General features: G+C 51.7%; 1 protein-coding gene across 15 annotated transcripts in view; it reads left to right on the top strand.

The window, feature by feature from the left end:
• The window catches only part of LOC102988973 (thyroglobulin), a 144,641-nt gene extending 125,770 nt beyond the window's left edge, over positions 1–18,871 (top strand). For 11 of the 15 annotated variants that reach the window (XM_055091243.1, XM_028500613.2, XM_028500621.2 and 8 more), the window contains 5 exons: positions 2,220–2,354; positions 4,143–4,307; positions 8,296–8,515; positions 10,296–10,389; positions 12,886–13,161. In XM_055091243.1, the coding sequence (XP_054947218.1) occupies positions 2,220–2,354; positions 4,143–4,307; positions 8,296–8,515; positions 10,296–10,389; positions 12,886–13,113 (842 nt within the window). In that variant the 3' untranslated portion in view covers positions 13,114–13,161. Of the gene's footprint in view, positions 1–2,219; positions 2,355–4,142; positions 4,308–6,495; positions 6,860–8,295; positions 8,516–10,295; positions 10,390–12,885; positions 13,162–14,667; positions 15,409–18,748 lie in introns of those variants that run through there. The other 4 variants (XR_003683451.2, XM_028500614.2, XM_028500624.2 and 1 more) reach the window with 4 other exon arrangements.
• Positions 18,872–19,396: the final 525 nt, after the last annotated feature.

The raw sequence follows: 19,396 nt of genomic DNA, 5'->3' as shown, positions 1-19,396 counted from the left end.
TTCAGAAATACACGGCTCCAGATCCTGCAGATGGCCCTGCAGCTCTAGGACAGGTGAGGGGCTTTCACTTCCTCTTGCTGAGTCCCCGTGAAATCTGGTTGCGTTATTTGGCCACTTCTCTGGATAAACCTTTTTTCTCACTCTCTTTTTCTTTACTTTCTTCCTTCCTTTCTTTCTTTTTTTTTTTTTTTTTTTTTGGTCTATAAACAATGTTAAATTTATTAACAAAAGTCCCCTCACAGAGCAAACTTCAGATCTAGGTAGTTTCACTGATGAATTTTATCAAAGAATTCCATTCTTTCTCTTTGTTTCTTTTTCTCTTTCTTTCTTTTTCTTTCTTTCTTTCATTGAAGAGAAAGGTGGTGGTGCTAGATTGTTTTGCTACTTTATTTACCATTCTGATTTTAGTGATGCTCAGTGCTCTGGTGTCAAAGACAAGTTCAAGATAAAAATGACAGTCTTCCCCATATAGCTAAGCGCGTGATGCTCTCGGAGACAACGGCCTTTTCCTACCTGGGGGTAATGTTCTGGAGAGGATGCTTAGCTCTGTAGGAAGCTCGGAGGGGCGGAAGGAACACTGGTTTAGAGCCAGGAGGCCTGGGTCTGTCTCTGGCTTGGTCACTGTCCAGCTCAGCATTCTTGGAAAGTCACATAACCTCTTCCAGCTTCCGACTCCTCATCTGTGAAGGAGGCATTAGAGTCCCTTCCCCACCCCCCACCTGGGGCGCCGCGAGGATCAAACATGATGATGTTTTACAGACAAGGAAACGGAGATGATGGCGTATCACCCCCAAAGGGCTTGGGCGAGAAGTAACGGCACTCTGTAAACTGTGAAATGTTACACCTAAGATTGCCATTGTGTTTTGCTAGCACAAGGTAGACACTCACAAATATTTGTCATAAGGGTAAACTACTGCTGTCTTCCGGAAAAAAAAAAAAAAGTCAAAGACGGAAAGAAAAAATAAGTAGATAAATAGATTTTCTCCATTAACTATCAATGCTGTACCCACTGAACGGTTCCATACAGTATTCTGATATCAGCACTCCCAAGTGGTCATGGAGGCCTGTTCTGGGAGGTGGCATCGTGCCTAGTTTGATGCCATCTGTGGACAGAATCATGCACTCATCCCCCTGGACCCACAGTCCTTCCTCACAGTGGAAGCTTAAGCCCCCCGTGCAGGGTCACCTCTTTCCTCACAGGGACACAGGTGCTCTGGCAGATTTCTTTGCCTCTGCCAAGCATCTCTGTGGCAGCCACAACCAGATGTCCCTCCCTCTCGCCGTGACAGCATGTCTTGTGTAAGGACTGGGAAGCAGCAGAGTAGAGCAATCGGAGGCACAGGCTCTCTGGATGCAGAGACCTGCTTTCCGTCTTGTTCCACTCCGAAAGCACAGCACGCTCTCGGGCAAGCCGTTTTCACATCCCTGTGCCTCATTGCCTTCATCTTTTAAAGAGGATGTCTTAGCTGAGGTTTTCCAGGAAACAGACTCTGAGATGGAGATTTGCATGCAGAAGGTTCAGTGCTCAGTGCTCCTGGGAGCAACACCTGTAAGGAAGCGAGGGGGCAGAATTGGGCAAGGGGGAGAAGTAAAACATTGATGCAAACCAAACGATGGCCGCATTGATGCCTCAGTGAGCTGTGAAGCTGGGCCGGCCCTTGGGAGTTGGCCCCTCTTGAGGCAAGGGGGCTGGGCCTTTGTACACCCGCAGGGTCTAGTTTGGGGATGAAGGCTGACCCTGTGGAGGGGAGGCAGCTAGCCTAGACCTAGGTAGTTCCTGGAGAGGCACTCAGCTGGGAGCCCCGGCCATAAGCTTCCCAGCGGCTGGGAAATGAGAGCCTTGGTCCTGAAGGCAGCCGGGCAGCACATCACAAAGTACCACATAAGGAGCACTGACGAGCCTGTTATTATCATGGTATAACAACTGTACCACAGTGTTTGTCTTGTCATTTCACATTCTCTCCCTTCTACCGTGAGCTGCTCGATAGAAACGCCCGTGCTTTTGTTGCTTTCGTTGCTTTGTTTTTCACCTCTGTATCCCTAGACTTGAGCACGGGACCTTGGCTCATATTTAAAAAAACTCTTAAAAATCATAGTAGAATGGAGAGATGGATAAAGAAATGGGGTCACGTGGGAACGGAGACCACCAGGAGAGAGCCCTTGGGCACCCTTTGGGGCACGGACGGCACTCCACTAACTGTCCCTGCTTTCCCTCCTAGTCGCTTTGGACTCGTGGCAGTCCCTGGCCCTCTCTTCAGTAGTTGTTGATCCATCCATCCGGAACTTTGACGTTGCCCACATCAGCACGCCTGCCACGGGTGACTTCTCTGCTGCCCGGGACCGATGTTTGTGGGGTAAGGGGAGTTTCCACCTCCAGGTAGGGGGTTGATTGGGACGGGACCCCTCTCACACAAGTGCTCCTCAAGATCCTGACCTCAAAAACACACAGGAGACCCCGAGATCACCTGGGGTGCCTGGCCGGAAGGAACTCACCTTGGGGAGAAGACCCTGGCGGGGGGACTCTGCTCTGTAGTCTCCTCATCCTCCTGCAGGGTTGGCCATGGTCAAGGTCTCCAAGGGGCTAAGCCAGCCAGAAAATGTGCAGCATTGAACCAGGTCAGAGGAAGATCAGAGGAAGGATCTGGGGGTCAGTCTGAGGTGGAGATGCATGGAAGCTGTGGTGGCCGTCCTCAGACTCAGGTGGGCCGTCATGGCCAGGAAGAAGGATATTGTTCTGGCCAAGCTCATGGGCCAAGCGAAGACCTATGGGTAAAACTCAAATTTCGAGAGACATTTTTCAGTGCAATATGAAGAACTTCCTAATAGGCAAAGCTCTCCACAGACGCATACTTCCTTTACAGGGTTTCAGTCGCTGGTATTTAAACAAAAGCTAGGTGACCATATGATCAGAATGTTCTGCAAAGGCTTCACCTCGTGAAAGAGGCCAAGATTGGGTAACATTTACACTTCTTCAATTCTGAGATTACATGGATCCTCTGCCCTACAAGGTTGGATAACAATATGCACATATTACAGCCAGGGCCACCATGTACGGTTGTACAGGTTGTACATCACGCAATTCTGGGTGGTGCCACAGCACAGAGACTGGGCTATGAATAAGGCCTTTAGGCAGTGCGCAACTTGCTCAGTCAAACGAAGCAGCACTATTTTCAGAGCTGTTCTTAGGACTGAATACCCTAATGCCATGAATCTTTTAAACAGTCTAGTGCATTACCTGGTGCACATGGAAAAGGACATAACCCCTGACGGAAGGTGGTGGGTGTGATGGGGTGGGGGAGGCAGAGGGAGATGAGGCTGAGGAGGAAGGCAAGGGCTGGAGCGTGGAGAGCCTTGTCTGGTATGACTTCAATCGGAGAATGACAAGAGCACAATTGTGAATAAGTAAACAACCAATATCCGGACTGTTGTGTGGAAAACAGATTGATGGGAGGGTTGGGTCCTCCACCACCACTATTTGATTCCCAGCCCCTAGCACTGTGCCTGGTGTTTAAATGAAGAAGTGAGTGTTTGTATAGATGGATGCATGCATGCATAATTGGATGGATGAATGGATGATGCATGGGTGGATGTACAGATTCATGAGGCGTGATTGGATGGAAGGATGGCTAGCTGGCTTATCCCCTTGGAAACTTTGACTTTGGGCTGACCCTGAAGGAGGATGGGGAGACTGCAGCAGAGAGCCCACGCAGGGTCTTCTCTCCCAGGTTAATTATTTCCGGCTGGGCATCCCAGGTTATCTTGGGATGAATGGAAGGGTGGGTGGGTGGCTGATACACAGATTTATGGATGTAAAATTGCATGGATGGATGGACGGATGATGCTTGGATAGGTGGAAGCTTGCATGCATGGATTCATGGATGCATGATTGGATGGTAGGATAGATGGATGGCTGGATGGATGGATGGATGGATTCATGGATGCATGATTGGATAGTAGGATAGATGGATGGATGGATGGATGGATGGATGGATGGATGGATAGATTCATGGATGTATGATTGGATGGTAGGATAGATGGATGGATGGATGGATGGATGGCTGGCTGGATTCGTGGATGCATGATTGGATACATGACTGAGGTGATATCTCAGGCCCAAGCCCAACTCATCTCCTCCTCCACAGAATGCTCCCATCACCAGGCCTGCCTTGTCACCACTCTGCAAACCCAACCTGGCGCTGTGAGGTGTATGTTCTATGCTGATACCCAGAGCTGCACACACAGCCTGCAGGCCCAAAACTGCCAACTTCTGCTCCGTGAAGAGGCCACCCACATCTACCAGAAGCCAAGTAAGTGCTGGCCTGTGTCTTTGCAGCCATTCCTGAGGGCCTGGGTGTGGCTGGGAGGGACTGTCCGAGCACCTGGTGACTTATGGGCAGTGGCTTTTGAGGTCCTTAAGGGAAAGTCTGTCAAAGTCATCCTAGGCTCTGTGGCACTCACATGGGATGGACTGAAGGAAGGTGAAAAACCCTACTTCTGACCTAGAACTTCTCTGCACTGCCTTTATTCATTACTTCCTTTGAGTTATAGAAGCCCTTTTGGCCTTTGCATTTCTGAGTAAAATAATTAAATAGGCCACTTTTTAACTACTATTTTAGAATTTAGAAAGTTGTTTCACATGGCTTATCCCGTCTGATACTCACACTATCCTGTGAGGTGGCAAGATAAGGGTTTTATCCCCATCTTAGCGATCAGGAGACTCTGGTCCAGGGAGGTTAAGTTACTTCTCTGATTCACACAGCTAGCGACGACAGAATGGGGACTTGGAGCCAGATCTCGTATCTCTAGAGGCAGTCCTCTCCCACGAAACCGCATCGCCTAAAGACCACACCACGGTGCCCGGAGAGAGCAGCTGCTTCCGGCTCGGTTCCGTTTAGAAACATTGAATAATGTGCTATTATGGGTCAGCCCTTGTGTTAGGTGCTGGGGATACGGGGGTGAAGCAAGCAAGGAGAGAGCAGCATATAAGTGCATCCCTAAGTGGACTAATAAGAGCTGTGGAACAGGAAACATGGGAATCGAGGGCCTGGGGGACACACCTCCCCCATTAAACATGCTTATGGGATGAAATGAATAATTTTTTAGAAATGTTGGCCGTGTCTGCCATCTTATCTTCAAGAGCAGATGTCAGCAAACTCTCTCTGTAAAGGACCAGATAATAAATATTTTAGGCTTTACAGCCACAAGTCTCTGTTACAGCCACTCAACTCTGCTGTTGTAGCAGGAAAGCGGCCACAGACAATAACAGATCCACAGGCATGGCTGTGTGCCAATAAAACTTTATGTACAAAACCAGGTAGCAGTGGGATTTGGGCCCACCCTGTCCTTGAGCATTAACAGTCCTTCAGGCCTGTCTGGATCCAGTGATGTCGCCTCTGCCCCCTCCTCCACCTCAGCCTTTAGATCCGGAGAGGGTCCCCAGGGCTGGGAGTGCTTTGATTCCTATAAACTGAGGTCCTGGGCCCTTAATCTCAAGGCTTGTCTTCTCTCACTCAGTCGAGTTAGGTAGATTTCACCCATAGTGTAGCTAATCTGCATGGTAGTCCTGCTGAGAGATGCCTCCACTTTGAGGTCTGAGTTCTGTAAAACAAATCCGACCGCTTCTCTCTTAACTCTGTGTGTCTCAAAGTCAATGTGAAATGCTCACTTTCCAGCAGAAGATGCACGCCCACATTTATCTACATAGATGTTATTTGTTTGCACCTAATGTATATGTAGAGCTACAGATAACTTTCTTAATCCAGACGTCACAGGGCCTAAATATGTGGGTATTCTGAAAAGAATCCACATTTCTGCAAAAGATTCCAAAGGGAGAAATGCACATCAAACATTTTCCCCATGTTGGATCTCTTTCAGTCTGGGATTCACTGGGCAGCCTCTGGAGGGAGGCTTAAATGCCACCATCTGTGGGAAAGCAGGCTTGCCTTCCCTCGAAATTCTTTAGCTTTTACATTTTCTGTCTTCGCTCCCTGCTTCAGATGCTGCCACATTGGTGAAATGTGGCTGTTTCCTGCAGAGCTGACCTCAGATGGTTTGCTACTTTAGCGCCCACAGTCCTGAATGCTGGCCCGAGAGCCTGTGATTTGCAATTGAAGCAGGAAATCTTGTGAGAAGGAAAGAACTGTGGGAGTGAGAGCAGTCATGATTTGTGATCAAGGCCAGATTACAAATTGGCAACTGTTTCTTTCCATCCTGAGTTTCCATTTTAAGTTCTATCTCACATGCCGGTGTTTATGCAACAGAGAAGTTTTCACTCACTGTTTCCTTCCTTCCTTCCTTCCTTCCTTCCTTCCTGCCTGCCTGCCTTCCTTCCTTCCTTCCTTCCCTCCTTCCTTCCTCCCTCCCTCCCTCCCTCCCTCCCTCCTTCCCTCTTTCCCATTCACTCATTCATGTGTTGATCTCCTGTCATTTGCCAGGCACTGGGCTTGGGACATTACAGGCATTGTGTTATTTATTCCTAACATCTTTGCATTGTAGGGACTGCTACTGTTCCTATTTTGCAGATGGGAAGATTGAGGATGAGAAGAATTATAGAGGTTTTCTAAAGTAGCTGGTCCATAACACAAAACACAGACCTGCTGGACTCCTCAGACCATCCATTGTTTCCTCCTCACCACATTGACCCTCAGTGGCCTGGAAGTCATGAATGCACATCACGCCAGGGAGTCTCGGCCCCGGCACCATTGACATCTGGGACCAGGAGGCTCATTGTGGGGACCTATCTTCGCTGTTGCAGGATGTTTAGCAGCTTCTCTGGCCTCTACCCTATGAGATACCAGTAGCTAGCATCTCTCCCCAACCCTTAGGACAACGAAAAACGTCTCCAGACATTGTCAAATGTTTCCTGGGGTCAAAACCACCTCTAATTGAACCACTGCAAGGTACCAAGCTTTTGAGGAATGGATAGACTTCCGCCTGTCTGTCTGTCTGTCTGTCTGCCTCCTCTCCCAGGCTCATGTTTGGTCATCCTCTATGTATATTTTAAATAGACAGAGCTGCAGACAAAGCTGCAAAGCTTTCTCTCTCCATCGGCCCACAGAGAAGCGGAGCAAACCAAACACACATGTTGGAAATAATGAGAGACCCCCCCGCTTGACACACACACACACACACACACACGCACACACACACACACACACACACACACACACACAGAGAATCTCTTCACCAGTGTTGGTTTCCTCCGTGCAAGGCCCTAAGGCCTGTGGGGAACCAGGCACAGGCCTGTCTTAAGTCCCTGAAAATGGCATCTGGCACTGAGCCGGGGCCCAACAGGAGTTTATTGAACCAATGAATGAATGTGAGAAGTATAGTGGAGGGGATAAGATAGGGCTGAAGCAAGGCTGATAAGTGTCTGGAGGTTAGCACTACAGGGAGGGGACGGAAGGCCTGTGGAGCACGTGCAGGGTGGCCGGCAGCACCAGCGTGAACTCATAGGCCAGGTGGGATCCGGACCTGAGCAAAGGGGGATGGGCACTGCAGACCTGGGCCGAGGCCTGGCCTTGACGCTTTGTGAACCTCTGACCCTGTGGTCAGAGCTGGGGTTCAGAAAAGTATAGCTTTGAATCCTACATCACTTTGAGGTCCTGACAGCTGCCCACCCCCAGACTCTAAACCTATTTCCTCACCCGTGAAATACAGGTACCGGGTCTGCAGTGCCTTAGCTGCAATTCTGAAATCCAAACACTCTAAAAGTCAGAAAAAAATTTTTTTTGGTAAGTTTGTGGCAAACTCGTTTGTTGGCAATATCTGACCTGAAGTGACCGAAGAAATGATATTATGTGTTCATCCCTCTTAGTAGGAATAACCTGTACATTTCATCCCAGAAGTAACTGGTGTGTCTGTTGATGGGTCTCAACTCCACACCCCCCTGGAGGATTGAACCTTGCACGTTCTGAGCCCCTCTGTTCTTTTTAAAATCCAAGTAATTCAGGATTGTGGTAACATCTGACCCCAGGGTGCTGAGTCAGGGGCTGTGGGCCTGGGTTGTCTGTCCGGGAAGCACTTGAGATGGCACATCTGGGGGAGGGATTGCTCAGTGCCCGGGGAAGATCAGGTGTCCTTCCTGGGTTTCTTTTCTTTTTTTTTCTCTTTCCACATTGAACACTAACATGACTAGACTTAAGCTATTGGGGCCTGAATGAATAACTAACATTTTTTTTTTTAATGCAGAAAGCAGTGTTTGGGCTTTTAGATTTGTTTCTTGAAGTATATTTGGAACACCTGTGAATAGAGCACCGGCTGCTCTCTCTCTCTCTCTCTCTCTCCCCCTCCCAGACATCCCTCTGGTCGGCTTTGGGACATCTGCACCTTCGGTGACCCTCACCACCCACGGCCGGCTGCTGGGCAGGTCCCAGGCCATCCAGGTGGGCGCTTCGTGGAAGCAAGTGGACCAGTTCCTGGGAGTTCCGTATGCCACCCCGCCCCTGGCGGGAAGCCGCTTCCGGGCCCCGGAGCCCTGGAACTGGACAGGGTCCTGGGATGCCGCCAAGCCACGGTAAGGGTGGGGTGGAGTGCGTTTCGGGGGGTGCCCAGGGAAGCCCTCTCCCATTCTGAGCCTTCAAGATGAGACCTCATAACAGAGCAGTGCGTTCGAATTTGAGCCGTGCGTGGAGCAGGGGTTATATTTGTTAAGATGGTGTTGAGCGCTTTAACACATAAACTCCCACTTGTCGGTGACTTAACGTCGTCTTGGTCCTGCACAATCCCTTTGGTGATGGAGGGGCAGGTGGGCTTTGCTCCCTGCAGTAATGCGGGGACCCAGGCCGATGTGCCTTCTTCAGCACAAACCTTCTAAGGTTCCTTCTAGGAGCCTTCCTTGACTTTGCATCCAGGAAAGAGAGGCTGTGGAAGTCTGCAGGGGAGGTTTCCATGGGCCACAGCTGCAGGTGGGGCGTGCATTCATCACGTGCCCCAGTGTGGCGGTGACCAGGACTCAGCCTCCAGGCCACTTCTGACTTCAGTGGGGCTGAGAAGTAAGCAGAGAAGGAAAAACACATGAGCTAGTGAAAAAATAATTTAAAAGGACTTTGATTCCCCCAACAGGAACAATATTAAAAGGAATTTTCAAAAAGGGGGAAAACAATGGAATATCTTATCTTCCTTCGTCATCAACTGCTTTCAATTTTGCCCGTTCCCTCCCATGCATATACCACTGTAAAGAGTTGACAGATTGGATACGATTTTGTGGTTTTTCTAATTAAAGCGTGTTCAGAGCGTCTGTGGAAAGAGCACCCAAGTCTCCCTCTCCCATCCCCACGGCCTTTCGCCTTCCCACAGGGGTCCCTAGCTCGGTCTCAAGGCAGCCGTGTTCTGCCTGGCCATCGCTCCCACGGCCAGCTGCTGGGCAGGTCTGCAGGCCCAGGGCCAGAGAGAGGAATGAGCAGGAGGCTCTGGGCTACTCCAGGCAAAGCGACAGTGAAGGCCTAAACTAGGGCAGTGGCAGAAAGTCATGAATAATCATGAATAAGTGGGCAACCAGAGAAACAAAGAGAAACAAATGTGGACACTTCAGCCATCGCTCCCACGGCCAGCTGCTGGGCAGGTCTGCAGGCCCAGGGCCAGAGAGAGGAATGAGCAGGAGGCTCTGGGCTACTCCAGGCAAAGCGACAGTGAAGGCCTAAACTAGGGCAGTGGCAGAAAGTCATGAATAAGTCTCCACCACTGGGCAACCAGAGAAACAAATGTGGACTAATCAGAACACTTCAGCGTGTTAGGATACACCCATTTGACAGATGAGGTGGTTGAGGCTTTTGAGTGGAGAGTAGTTGGAGAGCTAGGTTCATCAGAGCCCAGTGCTGACAAGGCCTGGGCGGGTAACCATCCTGCCTTCATTAGATGTGTCCCAGATGCAGTCTCAGCTCTTATGCCAGGAGGTGTTTCAACTGGCACACTTGGACTCTGTACTGATGTAGGAAACAGGTTGGGTGGGACACCTCACCCCAGCAGGTCTGCTCACTTGGAGACAGGAAGGGCCCAGGTTGCAGGTGACACACATTTTCCTCTTTATCTGCACATCCTTCTCCGTGGGCCAGCCCTTTGTCCCTGTAGGATGTTCCTCAGGCCCGTGGTAGAGAGAGGGATGGGCATGCTGCTGTTTCCACCATTTACTCACCAGTCCCATTAACCATTTCCTGAAGCTGCCTAATTGCTGGTGGGCCGCCAGGCTTTTGGAATGGAGCAGTGGGCTCTGCCGCCGCTGATGGGAAGGGCGCTGGGGCTTGTTGCTTTGGCTGTTTTCCCTGCAAGTCATGCCTTCTGTCTGTCTGTACCTGCAGGGCCAGTTGCTGGCAACCAGGCGCCAGGACGCCTTCGTCCCCCGGGGTCAGCGAGGACTGCCTGTATCTCAACGTGTTTGTCCCTCAGAACGTGGTGAGTGCTGCAGCCCTTGCTATGTTTGCCCCGAAAACTGCCCCATTGGAAATCCCCAGCCCCGGAGCGGCCAGCACGGTCCGCCCTGCGCTCTCCTGGTGGCTTCTTGGCTCCCTGAGGCCTGAGTGGCTGAGAGCAGGCCTGGGTCCCCCGCGGCCTCACCTGATCTCCCGCACGGGAGCACATGCGTGGCTATCCTGCCCCGGCCCTCTAAGAAGTATTCATAAAGCGCCCGTCACAGGAGGCGCTGTTCTCAGTGGGAGGAGCAGAAATAAACAGACACGCAGGTAAATATTGGACAACTGTGGTATTGATACGGTTGTGAAGAAAAACACAGCAGGGGAGGAGACGGAGTGACAGGAGGAGTGAGGTGGGTGGTGATCAGGAGGGCCCGCCTGGGCAGGGCTGCGGAGGAGGGACGGTGAGAGCCACGCCGGCGGCTGAGGGCCAGCCGGTGACGCAGGGCCCCCTGGAAGGCCACGGGCTGGGGGAGTGCGGAGCTGGATCAAACTAATCCGCAGATGAGGAAGCCAGCGGCTCTTCTTGGAGAGACCCTCGGAGAGACCCCCCTGGGGGTGTTTCTTTCCATGTGGTCTCTCACTCGAGGCAGTTGTGGAGGGTGAGATTGGGAGGTGACCGTGACTCCGGTGAGGTCCCGTTTTGAGGCTGTATCTGCCGAAGTGGCGGCTCTGGTCCTGATGCTGAGCATTTGGGTTTCCTGCTTGCGGGGAGGGTCGGAGCTCATGAGAGAAAACAGAACTGAGGAGCCTTAGGGAACCTGAGCGCCTGGTGACGCCACCCCTGTACCGACAGATCCCATGGTACGTGTGACTGTGCCGCCGCTTCCTGGTCCCCTAGTTTACCAGCAGTGAGAGGCAGTGTACTTTGGAGGTTTGGTCACAGCAAGCTGACCTGAGTAAGCTTTGGAACAAGGGCGCCTAAACGTGCAGGCTCTCCTGGGCTGCGTGAATGGAAGTATTCTCTCTTGCTCGTGTGCTACTCAGTATAAGTCACTCAGGGTACTTTGAGGAGGGGGATACAGGGCCTGTCCCTGACCTCTCTGATGGCCCACAGCAAATGAAACCAAGGCCACCTGAGCTGGCCTTTTTCTGTGGCATTTAAAAGGCCTCCTATTGGAAGAATCAGCAAGCCCACCAAGTGGTGACACCTACGAGAAGGAGTGTCCCAGAGGGAGGGAGCGGGGCTGGGGTCAGAATTCTCCTCGGTCCCTTCCTCTCTGTAGATGTTCCAAGAAGCCACTTCACTGCTCTGAGCCTCTGTTTTCACACCTGTAGAATGGGGGTGCCTAGAGTCCTCTACCTTGTGAGGCGGAAGCTCTAATCAGACGTTCTAGGTGAGCACACTTAGCACGGCACCCACCCGGGCAGGTCCTTGGTCGGCGTTTGCCGTTGGTGCCGGAGCCCAGGGCACATGGAGTAGAGAAGTCACAGCCCAGGGATTCAGGGCCTGAGTGAGCGAGAGCCGCCTGGGGCCTTGCATTCACCACGGCCCGGGGCGGGCTGTCAGATCCCCTAGACGGACCACAGTGTTCTGATAGGAAGGGGTCAACCTGGGCTCAGATCCCAGCTCCGCTACTTGTAGCCATGTGACCTGAGGCAGGCTATTTAACATCAGCAAGCCTCTGCCTCCTCATCGGTAAAATGGGAGTGACGACAGCACGCCAGCCTCACGGAGCTGGTTGAGGACCGACTAAATGACACCCGCAAGTAGTCAGCATGGTGCCTGGCGCCCAGCCGGGCTTAACAAAGGTGGCTCTGTGTTAACGAGATGGGGTTCCACGCACGGTGACCAAACTCAAGGACCCCCCGAGGAGGACACAGAACCGTCTTCCCGAATAAGCGCGGGCCAGGAGCTGGGCTGCTGGGAGACCACGTGGCTGCATGAGACAGGTCCCCGGCCCGCTTGGCAGCGTGGGCAACGTGTCTTCACTTTTGACGGAGCTCAGGGTCCTCTTCCGGGAGATGGGTGCTGCTCCTTTGCTCAGTCTGCCCCATCAAAGTACCACAGACTGGGAGGCGGAAACCGCAGAAGTGTATTTTCTCATGATTTTGGAAGCCAGAAGTCCAAGATCAAAATGTCGACAGGGTTGTTTCCTTCTGAGGCCCCTCTCCTTGGCTTGTAGGTGGTCATCTTCTCCTCCCTGTGTCTCCACAGGCCTCTCCTCTGTGTGCATCTGTGTCTAAATTTCTTCTCTGTGTGAGGACGCCAGTCCTATTGGATTAGGGCCGTCTCGTTACAGGACTTGTCTCCAAACACAGTCACAGTCTGAGGCAGCCAGGGTTAGGGCTTCAAGATGTGAATTTGGGGGGCACACAGTTCAGCCCCTAACGGAGACTAAATATGCCTCCAGGGCGGAGGTGAAGGAAGAGTCGTGTGTCACCTCACAGTTGGGCACCTGCGTGGGGAAGGCGCCCTCCCCAAGCTCTGGGGGGTGAGTGGCCGCCTGGAGCGCCCACATTTCTCCAATCCCTACAGGCCCCCAGCGCGTCTGTGCTGGTGTTCTTCCACGACGCCGCAGAGGGCAGGGCCAGCGGGGGCCGGCCGGCCGTCGATGGCTCCTTCTTGGCTGCTGTTGGCAACCTCATCGTGGTCACTGCCAGCTACCGAGTGGGCGTCTTTGGCTTCCTGAGTTCCGGTGAGTTGCTGGCGTTGGTGGGGACCGCTGACCTCCTGAAGCCGGGTGTGTTCTTTGTGTGCGTCTAGTCCTTTCTTCCCAAAGCCCCATCCCTTCCCGGCCCGCAGCCCTCCTCCAGCCCGCCGAGCAGGGAGTGGTATGACCAGGGCGTTCACGAGCCCCTCCAGCCATGCTGATGCCCATAGATGAGAGTCACAGTTACTACTGATTACACTTATCATGTGTCTGAAGCTGTTCCAAGTACATGTTTTATCTTGTGATGTATCTGTGTGTGCGCGTGTGTGTACCGAGACCCCAGAGGGCTAGACCCTTGCTCAGGCTCACGTGGTCAGGAAGGAGCAGAGCCAGGATTCACCACCAGGGTCGACCTGCCCTGGAGACTCTAAGGCGTGGATTAGAGCTCTTGGGCCCTCAGGAAGCCATTTACTGGAGTGAGGGCTGCATAGACAATGATTTCTGATTCCCCTTGAATTCCAGCATCATTTGTGAACATCCGGCCCGTCCCCTATCCAGTCACAGATGCCTTTATCACTCTGGTTATGCCCTCCACCTTCCCCACCAGCCCAGAGGGCAGAATTGAGGCTTGGACCAATCCCAGCATCATCCACCCACGTCTCTTCCTCCATCTCCCCACCCCCCCACCCCAACCCCCAGTGGCAGGGCAGTTGTTCGACAGGCAGACGTGGCAGAGGGCAGACATGCTGGTCTGGGAATCTGAAGAGCCAAGGGTTGTCTGTGTGACCTTGGATAAAACCCTTCCTTTCTCCAAGTCTCAGTTTTCTCTTCTGTAAAATGGGAATAATTTTACCCAACTTCCAAAGTCACTGTGAGGCTCCAGTGATATGCTACATGTGAAGGGGCTTTTAGAGGCTGTGATGGGCTTTACGAGTCCTCAAGGACAGGCACCTAGCAGCATCTCTGTTCTCCGGGGATCTCATTTAAGACCTGGAACGTCTTGCCTGCTGAGTATGGCTGGGTAGGTGGGAGGTGGCCTGGAGGGAATGACGGACTCCTCTAGAATGTGGCCGAGCGGAGCAGGCGTCCTGCATGAGCAGAAGCCAGGCAGTGCTGGGGAATGAGGGCTGGGTGGACCACGTGGCAGGAGGCCTTGAGTGTTATAAAGAAGATTCTTTGTCTGCACAACAAACATGAAACAGGCAACAAGTTAAGGCAACAGGCGACCAGGTGCCAATGAGGGGAATGTGGATGATGAACAGATTCCAGACTTTCCTTCGGGGGTGCAGGGGCAGCTGCTGGAGCACTGAACGCCCTGCCCGGGTTGTCTTTCCTCTTTTCAAACACACGACTGACGATCTGTTAAATCAGGAGCTCCTTTCTCTAAAGAGATGCTGAAACTCAGAACCCAGCCTGTGGGACCCGCTCAGGTGGAGCTTTTCACAGACACGGCTGACTCTGGCTCAGAGCATTTCCAGACAGAAGAGAGCGAATTTCCATATGCCATCCCTCCGTGAGGGGGCGGGGATTATGATTTCATGGGCTGTGATCTTATGGAGAACTCTGTGGGCTTCCGGGAAGGGAAACTCATTTCTGCTGCCAGCAAGGCAGAGTCCGGGGTTGGAACTCTTCCAGAACACCCACACCGTCTCACTCCTGACTTGCAGCGCTGCCTGTTCCTCGTGCTTAAAGCAAAGCTGTCGGCAAGAGAGAAGGAGAGTTACCCTCAGCCAGCGCCCATCTCTACCAGACATCTTTCCTGGGTGACGTCATTTCAGTCTCCAGGCACCTCCGCGAGGTCAGCCCTGTGCGGTCATGTCATAGAGGAAACGACGAGGCTCAGAGAGGTTAAGGGACTTTATGCCCAGCAGCCGTGAGTTAAATTTCATGTCACACTGGGCATTAAATCCCGTGGATGAAACACTAAGAAGAAATAATGGTAGCTTGCTCCCTCCATGTTTTCCCTTTTGTTGTTGTTGTTTTTGCAACTTTCACAATCTCTTTTAATTCAGGACACTTTTAAAATATCTTTAACATATAATTTGAGTGTTCAAGGAAATAGGGAAAGGAGAAAAATGTTAACCTAGTTGTTTTCACAAATATAATCTCTTTTAAAACTGAAAAAAAAAAACCCAGCTGTCTAAAGTTGACATGTCTGGAAAAGTTATCTGTGCCACTCCCTCTCCCCCGCAAAGAAAAGAAAACTCCTCAGAGAGAATTGCTTCCCCTTAAAGTGGCACATTTAAAACTGGGGTTCCAGGAGATTCCATGGTGTTTGTCTTCCTGTTTACGTGTGTTGTCTGTGTAAGGGTCCTCTCAAGAATTTGTGGTGTTTGTTCTATTTCTTAAGCTGGGTGGTGGGTTAATGTGTTTGCTTTTTTCTCATGCTTTAGATATAGCGCTTATACAACATATATGATATATGATTCATGTAAGGGTAAGCTATTTTTTAAAAAGTGGGGAGATATATATATACGTATAACTGATTCACTTTGCTGTACAGCAGAAACTAACGTGATATTGTAAAGCAACTATACTCCAATAAAAATTAATTTTAAAAAAATGAATGTAGGAGACGGGATACAGAGGAAGAAAGAAGAAAGAACAATACTTAGAAGTTAATGTTAAAGATTGAGAATAGGTATCATTTTAAAAAATAGCTTACTCTCCCTTGATGTTTAGAAATGCTCTACAGATTCCTCATTCTTCTGTGTACAGAGAGGATCCGTGTTTTAATTCATTTAGCCTCAGGCAGCTTTTCTTTGCTTTATTCTGGAGACCTCCTGGTGTTTCCCACATTCCAGAGTTTTAGCATCTCTTACCTGGAGCTCCTTGCAGTTCAGCCCCTAGGGGAGCCATCAGTCAATCAGGAAACTGAGACCCAGAGAGTGGCAGCCAGGGGCGGGTGGGTGGAGGGCGGCACTAGGACACACACACAGGCTTCCTGGCTGCAGACAGCCACCTCCCGCCAGACGCTGAGCATCCCACAGCAAGGTTCCAGGCAGAGAAGGTGAGCGCTCACAGCAGAGGGAGGAAAGAGCAGGTGTGCCATTCAGCTAAGCCCCCAATAAACGTCCAACACAAATACATCATCCCTTTCCCATTAAGAAAAATATAGGGACTTCCCTGGCGGTCCAGTGGTTAGGACTCGGCACTTCCACTGCCGAGGGCGCAGGTTCAATCCATGGTCGGGGAGCTAAGATCCCACAAGATGAGTGGCATGGCCAAAAAAAAAAAAGAAAAAAAGAAAAGAAAAAAATACATATATGTAATAGATTTCATTATTTAGATGATTTTAAGTTTACAGAATAATTTGAGCATAAATTACAGAGTTCCCATATGCTGCGTCCTCCCCTGCCTCCGTTTCCCCTGTTGTTAACGTCCCGCATTGGTGCCACACGTTTGTTACACTCCATGAGCCCATAGTGGTATGTTAGTATTGACCAAAGCCCATTCTCTACGGGAGGGCTCACTCTTTGTGTTGTACATTCTGTGGGTTTTGACAAACGTATCATGACGCGTGTCCAGCAATCACACAGAATAGTTTCGCCGCCTCCTGAGACTTCCCTGCTCTCCACCTATTCATCCTTCCTCCTTTCCATTTTAAATAGTCGGAGACTGCGGTTCAGGACAGGTCTGGAAAGAGCTGGGCGGCTGCAAACGCCAGCCGCAGACTGGTGTCGTGCACAGTGCACGGGATTTGCGCCCGGGAAGAGCAAGGTCCAGGAGCAGCTCCTCGCTCCATGGGGCTCAGGGGCTCTGGGCGGGTCCCTCGGTCCCTCCCTCCCTCCGTCAGCATGTCCCATCCCATCCCAGGCTGCCCGTCTCTCAGGAGATCAAGCATGTGAAGGCAAACACCGGGAAACTTGCTGGCACCTTGCAGGGGCTCCCGAGGGCTAATGCCCCTTTCCTTTCCCTGGCAGGGCCTCTCCAAGCCAGGGCTCTGCTGCAGCCATGTCCCGGCCCTGCATCTGGCCACCAGCAACTGCAGCCCCTGGCATTTACTGAGTTAGGCCAAGCTGCTGCTTCATGTACATCATCTCATGTGATAAATGTGTGCAGCATCTGCTGTTGTAGCCCAGAGTGAAGATAATCCCCCAAGAGCTCCAGACTCCAGTGGCACGTTAAGAAAGGCATGGGAGAGAGCTGCAAACAGCAGCTCGTGCCAGGCCTGCGGCCGACTAGACAAACTCGTGTTCTCTGCGAGAAACCCAACAGTACTTAAAAGGAGCACGATTCCTGATGAGGAGCCACTGGGAAGGAAGTGAGGGGTTGGTGATGGGCCAGGGAGGCCCTCTCCCAGCCTGGACCCTGCCGGTGGGACAGACCCCAGGGCCGTGGGGCACAGTGATTATCCTTCTCTCTCTGGCAAAGCAATGCAGCGAGGGCAACCTGGGCCAGTGGCGTGCAGGCTCAGAGGAGTGGGTCGGCCGTGGCTCGCGGGCCCTCTGCAGGGTGTGGGAGCAGAGGAAGTGGGCTTTGGCCAGGGAGACAGACCGAAGGCCAGACACGTAACACACCCATCACCCCGTCATCCCTGGGGCACTTGGAGCCTCCCCTCTGAGGGGGTCTGCTCCCCATCCTAACCAGAAAAACAGGCACAGAGTCCTGCCCCCATCACAGGTGTAATTTCTGCTACTAAAGACAAGGCAGACCGTGCAAAGGGCGCCCGTGAGATAACACTGGGACCTAAACCTGTTTCGTTTTACTTAAGAAAAACCAAACAAATTCCAGAGTGCTTTATGCCAGGCATTGCACTGTTCTGTTCCCTTCACGAATATTAACAAATTCAATCATCATAACAACCTATTGAGGTTGGTACTATTATTATTCCATTTTACAGATGGGGAAAGTCAAGTCACATTAAGTAACTTGTCCAGGGCCCCGCTCAGCTAGTAGGTGTTGGAGTGGGACCTGTGCCTGGCTGGTCTGGCTCCATAACCTGCCTGCTAAGCCTACACACCATGCTGCCTTTTATCGATGGCCATCAACAAGAGCTGGGGGAGAGCCCGCTGTGAGCCCAGCTAAGGAGCTTTAGAGGGACAGACGAAGAAATCAAACGAGCTAGCAAGAGGCGGTTAGACAGTGAGGGAACAATCGAACGTTTGCTGGTGTGTTCTGACCAGAGAGGTGGGAGCGCGGAGCTGGGGGGGCAGTCAGGGCAGCGTGAGGCACATGGGGAGGAGCGCCGCCACACTGTCAGGACATCTTCCGCTCACACCCGTCTCCCTCCTGGACTGTACATGCCTGGCCAGCGGAGAGCAGCCCTGTCCAGTTTCACACCCCCAGCAGCGCTGCACGCTATGTGTTTGTGGTGGGGCTGAGCCAGGTGAGACGGAGTACCAGAGGATAAAGAGAATGGGGCTCAACCAGGGCCAGACTGCAGGGCGATGAACACGTGAACACAGGAGATGAGCAGACCCCGATGGCTGGGCGAGGGCAGGTGTTAGCAAGTGAAGGGGACCCGGAAGTCAACCTTAGAGGAGCTGAAAAGCCAGGAAGGAGTTAGACTTGATGCGGCAGGAATGAGGGAGTTATGAACGCTTCCGAGCAGAGAAAGTTCCATAGAGTACTTAAATTTTTTAATGAAAATAACACAGTGCCTTGCACACCATAAATTTTTTTGACAAATGTTTGTTGAATTGGATTGAATGTTAGGACAAAGAGCTCTGAGTGTGCATTGGATTTAAGTGCCAACTTGATCTCAAATTTGCTTCTTGCACCTAAACAAACTCTTTCCCTCTCAAGTCTCAGGTTCCACCAGGGAAGGAAAGGGTTGAACTAGACCATCTCAGAGCAGCCCGGTGGCTGCTTTGTGTGTCCGTCCCGGAGGGTGTCTGCTTCGAGGGCCAGGATCTTGCCTATCTTGCTCTCTGCCCTACCCAGCACAGTGCCTGGCACGAGGTGAGGCCCAGTTCAGACCTGCCTCCTGAATGCACCCTCATCTCTGACATCCTAGGGGTCTGTAGACCCCAGAATGTCAGCATTGTAAGTGGGAAGCTGGTACATGGGGAGTGAGAGTCAGGGACAGTGGCGTCCCTCCCTGTTGTCACTAGAAATGCAGGCCGTGGGCGTCACTTCCCAGACTGGGTCCTGTTCAGCTGGTGCCCGGCTTTCCTGCCCTCCCTCAGACTTTGGAAGCAAAAACACTCATCCTAACCAATGGAATGCGCGTGTAATCCAGAAAAGTCCGCAGAGAGGATGGTGCCAATGGCTTCACTAAACCCAGAACATGAAATGCATTTGAAGAAATTCTGAGCGTCTCCCCAGCTGGGAGAGTAATTCGTACCGTTCTGTCCACTGAGCTGGTGTTCTTGTCAGCTTTGTGAATACCAGCCTGGGGAATTGGGTGCGAGGTCTTTCTGTTTTTCTAGTTGGGAATATGGGTTCTTTCTG

This window comes from Physeter macrocephalus, chromosome 15 (assembly GCF_002837175.3).
Source record: "Physeter macrocephalus isolate SW-GA chromosome 15, ASM283717v5, whole genome shotgun sequence".
Taxonomy (NCBI): Eukaryota; Metazoa; Chordata; class Mammalia; order Artiodactyla; family Physeteridae; genus Physeter; species Physeter macrocephalus.
Note: the sequence above shows the minus strand (reverse complement) of the source record. Positions and strands in the feature narration are given on the sequence as shown.